The sequence below is a fragment of the Anguilla rostrata genome, chromosome 6, assembly GCF_018555375.3.
Source record: "Anguilla rostrata isolate EN2019 chromosome 6, ASM1855537v3, whole genome shotgun sequence".
In the NCBI taxonomy this organism is placed as follows: domain Eukaryota; kingdom Metazoa; phylum Chordata; class Actinopteri; order Anguilliformes; family Anguillidae; genus Anguilla; species Anguilla rostrata.
The window spans coordinates 4607729-4619909 of record NC_057938.1 but is presented as its reverse complement, the minus strand read 5'-3'; the positions used below and the strand labels follow the sequence as shown (position 1 = coordinate 4619909).

The 12181-nt window shown below is 41.8% G+C and overlaps 1 protein-coding gene across 1 annotated transcript in view; it reads right to left on the bottom strand.

Annotated features, from left to right (window-relative positions):
- The window catches only part of cop1 (COP1 E3 ubiquitin ligase), a 43660-nt gene extending 42017 nt beyond the window's left edge, over positions 1 to 1643 (bottom strand). Inside the window, exon 1 of the mRNA XM_064341663.1 lies at positions 880 to 1643. Coding sequence (XP_064197733.1) covers positions 880 to 1208 — 329 coding nt within the window. The 5' untranslated portion in view covers positions 1209 to 1643. The remainder of the gene's footprint in view (positions 1 to 879) is intronic.
- Positions 1644 to 12181: the final 10538 nt, after the last annotated feature.

The window sequence follows — 12181 nt, the reverse complement described above, 5'->3', positions numbered from 1 at the left end:
ACTGTGATTACTACTGAGGTATTCAAGGTTTTAAAATATCCAATCAGGTATTGTTAGCAAAACAGCTAGCTAGCGATAACTTCATTTTAAAGTAGCTAGCTAACGTTAGCTTGTTCGAGTTCAAATAACGCTCAGTGGTCTTGACCTGAATATCAAAGCATTTTCTAATCATTACAACGTAAACGTTTACTTTTGACACGTTTGGTTCAGTAATGATGTTGCATTCTACAAAACAAAGGGTGTAGTTTTAGACATAGCTAGTCAGACAGCTAGCATAATACATTCAGACAGGTGACTACCTTGATAGCTAGCCAGTTAGCTACAAAGTATTATCAGTCCTATGTTGTTTTGCTAGCTAACCAGGTCTCAAATTCCTGACACATAACGACTAGCTAGCTTAACTAGCCATTTACTGTTGACTGCGTTACCTACCGTAGGTATAGTCAACTAGTTCGCTGACTAGATATCTCGCTAAAATAGTTCGCTAGTTAGCGATAGAAACCATAACACTTGGATCTTAGCTAACATTTTGATTTGCTAATACGATGCACCAAGCTGGTCAAACGTATAACGTTGGCGTGCAAGTGAACCGGTTTAGGCAGCAAGGTTAGCTTGCAAGCAAGGTTTTGAACATTTAACTAGGTAAGCCACTCGGTAAACAAAGAATGCTAGCAACCTAGCCAGTTAGCTCACTGTTGATATTATGAATACAATGCTAACAAGCTAGTGGTTCTTTCTTAGTTCTCAGTATTCCTTGAAGTGTTGGGTAAAAACACCCACACACCGATATCATTAGCAGGCTAAAGTTAGCAAGCTGTTGGGTTTTCACCCACTGTGCACGCGAGAAAGAAAGGCTTATTTCGGGGATTTGATCCTTACCATACAAAATCGTTGCTCTTATCTTCATACGAGTTAATGAGACCGTTGCAAAGGGGTGTTTGAAGGGGCCGTTTTCCATTACTGTTTCCTGCAGATGAGCCCGGTCTACCTAGACTAGCTACGCTAACTCTGGGTGATTGGACCCCCAGCGCGGGGACAGGTGGACCATCCACTCCAGTTCCCAGCGTCCGTGGCGCATTAGCGGCGTTACCAACTCCGATCCCAGTGCTGCTGCTGTTGTTACCGACGTTGCTGCCACTACTACCACCGCTTGTCCCAGGCCCGGAGCCCGCTGCCGCGCCATTCTGCTGCTGCCGACCGGTTGACATACTTCAAGGCCGCTGCTTAACTCCGTTCTGCCAGGCCGTAGGCTCTTTCTCACTGCATCCGGACTGCAAGGCTTAAATAAAGCTTTAGAAACTGCAGAAAATCCGGCCGCTGCGCCACCTGTTTTGTTCCGTCGTGAAGAGTGCTAAATTGATTTTGTCTACACAAAACGGACGGTTCAATAACATAGAAAGAGGAATTAGACAACAGAAATCCAACAAAAAATGTTGACAATCCGAGAGTTGGGAATTAGAAACAATCTCCCCGGTTACACAGAGCAGTATCAGAGATCGTCAATCACAAGAGAGACTAAGACCTCCGTGCATTTTCCTGCCTCACATAAGAAGTTCCGGTTAGTGTTTAAACTGTGGACATAAAAGGTTCCGGTAATTTAATTCAATTCGAAAATGCACTGACTCTTCACGATGAAGCAGAGACTTCGTGGTATTTGCTACGCAGTGCCTTGAGCCGTACGATATCAGCGCAACTACATCAGCACGCACGGCTCCTCCCACTGGAGTCTTAGTACAATTAAGAGTGAACGAAAATAGTAAATCAGCAGTTGTAAATGAATATTTTGGGCATTTTCTCACTACTGTACATTGATCATTGAGCATCACTGTCAATCACAAGCTCATGAACTTGTGCTTGTCTTTATTAGAATTGTTATTGTAGCAGTACTGGCAACTAGTACAGCTTAACAGGAAGGTGATGATAGCATTATTATTCAGCAATGACAACAATAATAATAATAATAATAATAAGAAGAAGGAGAATCATCATTATCAGCGCCATCATTAGATATGGTCCATCGCTCTTCATCAACCTGCCAAGTTCATGAAGTTCTTCAAAGTTTGGTGGAAGAAGGAATACAATTATAACTACCAAGCAATACCACAGCTTCTGAGTTGTGTTTATAAGTTGTGGGGTATACTCAATTATATTACACCCAGAAGCATTTCACCACATGAACACACCTGGTAATTTTACACTTTCAATATACGAGGTGCATGCATTAGACCACATTTTAATTTAAAGTCCTGATATTGTTATTGAAGGTCATACAGTCCATGTTTGGGTTTCTTGTCTTAAAAGATATGTGTTCAGTATCTTTGAGAGAAGATATATGTTTTTGTCAGTATTGGATGTCAGTTTCTCAGTGTGTCAGAAACTCAAGTTCTGCCTGTCCCACTGGACAAAGAACTTGTAGCTTTGCTTGCCAATAGGCACTGGGGAATCCCTTTGAGAATATACACCTGGTTCTTACTCAAAGGGCTGATGGTCAATTCAATTTAATTTAATTAATTAAGGAGTATAATTTAAATTTAGTTTATTCATTGAAGAATGTCCATGCTGATTTTTCAGTTTATGAATTGAATGGAAATTATTTTCCCAAACTAATTGAATTGAAATGGAAACTTAACCCAAACCCAGGTCTTAATCACCTGCAAGTATTTCAGGTTTTCAGAATAGGAAAAGCCTGCACAAATCTGTTAGCTTATACAGGGGAATGTGTTGTTCCAGAATCTTTTAATATCATTATGTGCATTTGGAACACAACCAGCATGTTGACAAATTATATTGAACACGGAGTGTTCTTATGTAATTTAGTTGTTTGTGTGAGTTCTTTGTGCTTCACAGTATACTCCTTAACCATCTGTACACAGTTGTCTTCATAAGTAGTTCTTTTTGATTCTTACATTACAATAGACAAAATTAAAATCTTTATTAATCTTTATTTAGTCCATAATCAAGATCTCAGATATATTAGCATACAATTGTAGGACATTTTTGATAACCAGTTTTTTTAGATCAGAGAGGCAGCCATGAAGTGTGCTTATCGGTTTAATATCATTTTGGTTATAAGAGGCATATATTTGTGTCATCAAGAATAAGAATGGAAGGTGACATTGTATCTAGAAATTATATGCCCCAGGGGTAACATGTAAATAGAGACGAGGAGTGATCCCAGAACAGACCCATGTGGTACACCACAAGTCATTTAAACACAATATGACCTTAAGTCAACAATAGCTACAATAAAAGTCTTGTTGTGCAGGCAAGAGTGACACCAATTTAAAATGGACCCGGATATGCCCACCCATTGATTATGACGTTCCAATGGTCAACAGTATCAAAAGCTGCACCAATGTCTAAAAGAACGAAAACGGATGATTTCCCAGCATCGGCAGCCATAAGCAGACCATTCCTCCCTTTAAGGAGAGCGGTCTCTGTGCTGTCGTTTGGCCTAAAACCAGACAGAAATATTTCAAAAAGATTGTTTCCATTTAAGAAAAGCAATCAATTGTTCTGCAATGACTTTTTCTATATCCTTGGATAAAAAAAAGGCAATTTGGAAATCTATCTATTATTATTCAGGGAGTTTGGGAGTTTGTCCAGCGAGGGCTTCTTCAGAAGTGGTTGGATAATTGCATTTTTATACAAGGCTGGGACAGAACCAGTCAATAGTGATGCATTGATAATAGCTTAAAAAAAGATAACATGTAGTACTGCAAAGATTCATACTAATAGGGAAGTGATAAACACATTGCCCAATGATACAGATAGGTTCCAGTAGGTATTAAAAAAGTTATCCTTTATTATTATCCTTTATTATATAAATTACTATTAGCTCATCACAATGGTCTGTATATGATATAAGAGATTGGATGACTTTTAAAATTTGTTAAAAGATGAATTATTCAACCCAGCGTACACGCACCAAAGAACCGCTACCGTAAGTAGATACAGTTAAAACGGGAACTTTAAAAAAAAAAAAATAGTGTCCTAGCAGGAACGGAAAGGGTTCGCTCCGTTACAGTGTCTCATCCATTTTCAAGGATGATAATGCATGTGTGGTTTTAGTGCTTCCCACTGATTAATCAGTTCATAGATAATGCCATTCTTTAGCTATTTTCGATCCAGCTGTTTTAGTCTGTCAACAGTCCTCCAAATGATTATGTAAAATATAGGATATTGGGTTTCTGGAGTCCTCCAGTTTTGTCTGCCTTGTTGTTGGAAGCTCTTTAATAGTCTGTTGGAAAACTCTTAAACCATCTGGATAAAGAGTTCTGCTCATCATATTTTTCTACTTGAGGATGATCCCTTATGTACCTTTCTTAAGACCCCAGATCAGATTGGTCTGAATTTTGAACACATTTAGATATTACTCTGGCTACAAAACCGATTGGTCAAATAGTGAAAGATAAATGCCCCTGTCTGCAAGATACAGCAAGAGAAACTGGTATGAATTCAGCTTCCAGTTGCTCAATTAGTAACTCCCTTCTCAGAAGACCCCCTCTGAGGATCCTATTGAATTACTGCCTCTCTGCTTGAGCAGGCGGAACGGATATTTAGTCTGCAGTAGTGAACTGCGATAGTCTGTCCAAACAGGCACAGAAATCAGCACATGCCCAGTGATCACTGAAGCCCCTCATGAGGGAAACGCGTATGAGCTACACAATGGGTCTGTGATTCTGTTACAGATAATCCACCAAGGACCACTTTGTGTCCAAACGTTATAGCCCAGAGATGCGAACGATGTCTGCGGCAAAACGGGTCGAGCCGACGGAAAATTGTTGAACTTCTTGAAAAGGTTAATTACCTGTCTATATTCTGACCTTCTGCACGACAACAGAAAACAACGGCTTTCTGGACGGAGAGGGCTACAGAGTCTTCCAGCATGGGGGGGGGGGGGGAACTGGACGTATTCAAGCAGCAAAAGAAAGGGCACGGCGCACGAAAACACAAAGACTTGAGGATTCTCTGCGGCTGCAGAAATGTCACTTTGCGAAAGATATGACCCCGTGGTTATACAAGCTCACGAGGAATCAGCACGAAGAGGGAAACGCAGCTGCTTTTCAAAAGCGGCGATTGTCACGGCCGTTCCAGATGAAGTCGGTTGCGCTCGCCGCCACGGTGAAAAACAGGCCCGTCGGCTCCTCCGCCACTCGTCGAAACAATTCGGAGGATAGATGAGCAATCAGCTCGACGGCGGGGTTCTGACAGTGGGGGTGTCATTTTCCGAGCCACTTCAGCCAGGAGCAAACGGCGGAGTAAAGGGCTGCCATTGCTTTCCGCTAAACTCCCTAAGCGCTGACGCGTCGGCTCTGGGTTTTTCCAGCTTTAGACTGAGCTGAACCGAGCTTCAGTTTGGTGGCGTGCACAATAAGGATGTAACAGGGCGGACGGCTGATTTCGATTTGGTTTGACACGATGAGTGTGCGTCCGTTGAATGCTGTCTGGAGCGTGTTCCCCTTGTAGCTGTACCTTTAGGGCTTTATGTGTGTTTCAGTCCTTGGGGGACCCCTATCAGAGTGAGGCAGGTTGGATTTGGAGCTACAGGAGGGGATGTCAGAATAAAGATCTGTGTGATTTATGTTCAAATCGGCTTATGCTTACATGCATGGTGTTATAACAATATATAAGCTTCAACTTCTAAGGGTTTGTATAACACACTTGAATAATATGTGAGCATTATGAGTTGGAAAGTGTTTGAACTTGATGTAAAAAAAAAAAAAACATATGACAGTTCTGGCAGTAAATTTAAAGACAGTTGGTGGAGATCAGGGCTAAATCCTATGTATTTTTTAAAAAATGCTTATAATTGGGATTGTATATTCAGTCCGTAGGTATCCTATGAAAAGTAGATAATTCCAAGTGGGTTGATTATTGGCAGTAGTTTTGTAAGATGACTTTGTGGAGTTCTAAATTCACAAATTTTGAGCCAGACTGCAACCTTGTATGAACAGAAGCGAGTCTCTGTTCTTGGTATTCCTTCGTACTTACAGGAGGAAAAAGCCAATTTGCTTCTCATTTCCAAATCTATCAGCTACCGAAGGCTCCTTTTATCTCTACCTTTTATTCAAAGCCATTTCTTTCATTTATCAGTTCATCAGATCTCTCTTCCGTCCATATTTTGCAACAATCTATCAAATGTAACCCCCACTTTCTGACCCCTAAGTTAGCGTTGAAAGTCATTGGCGCTCCAGTGATCGAAAACCCCGCTTTTTCTTATTCTAGTCTGTTAGCAGAGGAATGACAAGTGCTGGGAAATTACACATTACGATGCGAATGAACACGTTCTGCGGTGTTCTTCCTTTTCATATGACACTGATTGCATTTTCGGTCTTGTCCACTAGAGGACAGTAGAGCCATCTATGTGGCTGGGCAGTGCATGATTCTTCTGATGTGCATGAGTGGAAATGGAAAGGTGATAACTGAGCAGCTATGCTCCAGATGAGTAAAACCAGTTAGATAAAACCTCAGTTATTTCTGAATCATCCCTGACCTCAGACCACAGCAATCACATTTTCATGTACTGTAATTACACAGTCAAAGGTGGAAAATCCAGGTTCAGAAAAGAAAAGGTCTCCACAGCAATTTGTTCCTGGAATTGCTAATTAGCACAGTTATTCAGCCAGGAGGTAGAACATAATTAGTGAATGCAGCTGGCTGAGTTAATGGGTGGAAGAAACACATAGCAGGACCTTCTGATCCCTGGGCTTTCCTTCCCTTCTGTTCAGTTTTCTAGCAGGCTGGCCCTTCAGCTCTGCAACCTCTGGAAGTCTGGATCCACCCCCACACTGAGCGTGTGCTTCAGGCTCATGCCCACTGTCTGTTCTGGCCCCTTGGGCCTTGTCTGAATCAGCACACTTGCCTTCTATTGACCCTGTGATGGACTGGCGACCTGTACAGGGTGTATTCCTGCCTCTTGCCCATGCATGCTGGGATAGGGTCCAGCACTCCCCGTGACCCTGACTGGGATACGCGGGTTAGATAATGGATGGATGGATGGATGGATGCCTACCATTGAGTATTCAAGTTGTACACAACTTGTATGCAACCTGTATACTCAATAGTAGACAAGTGTGCTAATTCGAACACAGCCTTGGTGACAAAATGAGACAGAACAGCAGAGATCTTAGTCATCTTCTGACACAGACTGAACACTTCACCTGAGGACTTCACTTCACCCATTCCGAATGTATTGGGCTCCTCTGCCCTGATGCTCTTTAGTGCTTTACCTACTCCTCCTGCCTGATGAGGTCAGACTTCCTTTTCTTTCTTTCAGAGCCTGCCGTTCTTTGCCGCTATGCATTTAGCATAGTGTAACGCTCATTAGGGTGGCCTTGTCCTCGTTTATGTAACTTAGTTTTATGTTCAACAGGACAGTCGACAAGTCGTCAATCGAGGCTGCACGTCTTGTACTTATTGTCTCTTGGGGCTATTGTTCCCCCCTCTAGGAAATGGCTGCACTTTGCAGTAATCCCCTATGTTTACACTTGTTTGTGCATTGTAAGTCTCTGTATAACGGCATCTGATAAATGCCAGCGAGGTAAAGTAAAAGCAATTACACAACTTGCGTATGCAAGTGCAATTTCTCTGCATTTGCAGCATACCCCCAAGGAATCGATGCGTAAAAACACAAACAAAACACAAAGTACAAACTGGAGCAACTTACAGCCAAAGAGTGTATGGACTTTCTGTATCAGCAAGTTTTATGTCCTTTTCCTGATCGTAAACTGTAAGAGCTAAAGGTGACATGGATCAATCCTGACAAATAAAAGGAGCTTTTACCAAACAGGGATCTGTAAAATAGCAAGATTCAATGAAAAAAGACACCTTTTGTCCAAAGGTTGTTCAATTAATTTAATAATGAATAAATCTAATATATTAAATTCAATGAATTCAATTGTATTAAATCTCCCAGGCATATCAGTTCAAGCTAAATAAATCAAATTGATCACATAGTCTAGGATTAGTATCAGTCACATTAGTTGTAGTAGCAGTGTTCATGTCAGTATTAGTAGGCAGTGTTCATGTCAGTATTAGTAGCAGTGGTACTAGAAGTACCAGTAGTAGATCCTGGTAGTATTATTCGTATTAGAATTACCCTGTCCGGGAGGAAGAGAATGTGTATCAATAGCAATGCAGGACAGGCTTCATTAAACGTTTAGTCATTCAGGATATGTGTAATTGGAAGCAGTACTGTATATCTACAGCTTTTCCGATCGTTTGCATTTTGCGCGTTGATATTATCCACATCCCCGTTAGGTATGTTTTACGGAAAATCTAGAGTAGGTGGACATATTTTCCTAGTGCGTGCGAGGATAATATTTGGCTCGGTAAAGAAACAGAGCAAATAGGATGAACTGTCTCACTTTTCAAGGAAACTTCATAACATTTAATTCATAAGTTCATAGCTTGGCCTTTCCCTGCGATCTCGTTCCGTTTTCATCTAAAACGTTTCCCCAGTCATAAATTACGTTTGAAAAAGAAGGACACGACGAAATGGCCAACTGTAACATATGGTGACCTTTCAGATGCTTTTATGATGCCACACTGCCACATGGAGAATAAGAATGTTATTCATTTTGGAAACTTGAAAGTATATCAATGTCTTCATGATATGCTGGAGGAAATCTCATCATGGAGTTTTTACATTTCCTAAATCTCAAGGCCGAATCCTGTCAGTTTTTCAAACACGTAAACGTTCTCTGTTTTGACTGCTAATTCCTAGAATCGGCCACAGGGAACATTTAATAGTAATGTAAGTTCATGCAACGCCTCTACTCTTGCATTAGTATCACAATAAACAAATATAACCGCACAGTTTACATTATGATACAAGCAGTTACTTCAAGTAAAATGAGAAATAAAAAGACCGAGCTCAATTAAGAAATACAGATGACTTGCATAGCTGTGGCAGAGTGCTCTTCTCCTAGTGTTCTAAATAAGATATTTCCATGCCATTTATCTATTTTAGTTTATTTACAAAACTAAAATTGCTCCATTTTGCTGCTTATTTGATTTAGTTACATTTACTTATTCAATTTACGTAATTTATTTGCGGCTGGCTCGGCACAGTGTGTGATCAACACTTGACCACCAGGTGGCAGGCTTGTCCACAAGTGAGGCTTTATGTTCCAGCAGCTTCACAGCGGACAGCCTTGAGCTCACAGAAATGACCTTCCCAAAGCACCACACAAAATTTGACACATTTATAGTCTGTGTGTGGCAAATGAAACTGTAGGCGATGACAAAACTATCCCCTTGACATTTTCGTTTTGGGAAAACTCATGATGCTACCACCTGCTTCTCTAATGGCATATTCCTGGGTGTGTATTTGACAGAAAAAAATCCCCGTAGACAGAAATTAATTCGCGAGCAGATATTACCGGTCACAATGTATCCAGATGAATGTGACACCGGCACCGGAGCAGGTCGTAAAATAGGAGTTTATATTATGCGTTCTGGCTCTTTCCCTTCAGGGCATCTTTTCCACTGGAGATTTGTTTTCGTCCTTGGCCCGGTCGGCGCATTTGGCATACAGAAGCGTGTGTGAGGTCCTGGCTTCTGAAAGCCCCCCTTCAGAACTACGCTCCCACAGACTTGACCGTCTTAAGCAGTCTGTCTTCTCCCCTCGAGCAGAAATGCTGAAGGTTGCTAACTGCTGCCCGGCGGTGGATATTAACGGTCACCTTTGTTTGCACAGATGGCGATGTTGAAAGCGATACTCAGCGCGTACGTACGGAGGTGATGTTTTAACGCGAAACACGGCGTTCTTAAAGGGGGAGCACCTAGCCCACGGCAAGTGCCTCTCTGGCAGGGCTACAAACAGAGCCCCACTTCCTGTTTGCTCTGGCCTCACGGAGTCAGAACCAAGTCAAGGTAGACTCCTGCATATTAACGTATAAAGGATGGAGATATCTGTAATAAAAATGTCAATTTAATTGGCCACTGATGTCACATATCTTTCTAATGATCTAAATTGTTGGTAAAACTCATTAAAAGAACTTGTATTCTCGTTAAAAAAAGGAGCAACTTTTTCATGGTTTGTTTGCACTTTGGCTATATGAAAGTTTTACTCCTAAATAATGAATTTATATGTTATATCATTTTTTATTTGAACAATTTTGATTGTTGGAAGGTAGGCTGTGTGGTTCTCAAGGCCCTGTGAAGTCAGCATGTCTGTAAAGAAGTACCAATCAAAGCCCTGAACCTCCAGCCAGTTTGGTTCTATTGATCAGACCAGCCTTGGCTACTGAGCTGGCAGAATTATTCTGTAAATAAAAATAATGCTAAATCAGTTAAATAATAATTTATATATTTAAATGCCTATTAAGTAAGGGCATTTTGTGAAATTCATTAAGGAAACGACAGTCTCACTTCCATATTCAGTTCTATACATCTTGAGGACTGGCAGATGGGGGCCTGGGGTAACCAGGAGGGGGCGCTCAGTCAGCCATGCTTAGCTCCTGATGGCTGTTCCAGTACTTCCCAGCAGAGGGTGCTATTGGACCTGGCCAGGGCAACTCTTGAAGATCTGATAACAACCTTCTGTGAATATTTTTTGACATAATAGGATTTAGCTCTAGTCTTCACCAAATATTTGCAGGCTGGGTTTTATTTGTATATGTATATTTATTTTATTTCATTTTTCATTTAAGTTCTGTATTTGTGACAGGTGTACAAACGTATTCCTTTAGATAACAACTTTATTCACATTGTTTGTATAATGTTTACATGTTTCAGATTAGAGAAAATAGTGTTTGGCTGAAAATGTCCTTTCATGAATATAAATTACTATCACTTAAACCTTACGGCTGTTGATTCTGCATACTAGCCTTGATTTGGCGCACAGGTGCTTGTAGGTGTGGTAGACCCTTTGTGTACAGTATATCCCCAGCATTCAACTAGCATTATTTTCAACTTTATCCTACAGTTCCCATGATACTCTGCTTCGGGAACCTCATTAATATTTGTTGTTTACTCTGTTCAATATAAAAAGCCAAGGCACTGAGATAAAACATTCGGCCGAAGTAAAATTAAGGGGCATCTTTCAGAATAATTTTTTTTTTTTTTGCAAGACCACCATCGTTCAGCATGGCATTTCCATGCCCTAAATCACTCCCAGCAGCTTTCAAAACAACGCCACTGCCCACCCCCACGCACTCTCTGCACACCTTACTCCGTAAACATTTACATACCAGCGCGTTTGCTCATCAAAGACAGCGCTAGTTTTCAGTAAGGGATTTCGTCAATTGACTCAACCAAGAGCGTCTATTTCCCCAAAACGGAATTACCTTTTACTGGAAATGTCCAGTTGGCACGGGGCACTGGATGGCTAACCGACAGGAGATAGGCTTGTGTATATTTGCCCTAACGTGGCATTTCTCCGTGGCTGACGTTCTAGTCAAAGACTAGCCGTACGTGAGAAAGTCAGAAGGCCTTTACCGTAAGCTCTCTGGTGACCTCGCTCACGTTCGGCAGGCTGACGATTCTCCAAGTAGCTAGAATTCGAGGGCGCTACGGAAGAGTGGTGCTTCGCTTCAATGACACCGTGTGTCCTTGTTTTCCAACTGTATGGGTCCTGCACATATTTAGTGGCTCAGGTAACTGCAGGTGATGAAAGGTTCTGCGTAAATCCCTATGATTATCACCTCTGCTTAAGTCCACCTTTTTCTCTGGCAAGCTAAAGTGAGTTTGTATCATTTGTGCTTCGTTTGCTTGGTGTGCTCGTTTCCCTGAATGTCCGCTGTGCAGGGGGCCGCAGGGATTGGATGTTTCAGTTGTGGCTCCCCCATACCAGTCAGGGATTGGATTTTTCAGTTGTGGCTCCCCCATACCAGTCAGGGATTGGATGTTTCAGTTGTGGCTCCCCCATACCAGTCAGGGATTGGATGCTTCAGTTGTGGCTCCCCCATACCAGTCAGGGATTGGATGTTTCAGTTGTGGCTCCCCCATAGCAGTTAGGGATTGGATGGTTCAATTCTGGCTCCCCCACCCCAGTCAAGGATTGGATGATTCATTTGTGGCTCCCCTATGCCAGTCAGGGATTGGATGGTTCGGTTGTGGCTCCCCCATGCCAGTCACGGATTGGATGTTTCAGTTGTGGCTCCCCCATGACACTCAAGCAGCCTCCATGCTTGCACTTTAAGCACTTAGCAGAAGCTCTTGTCCATGACGACTT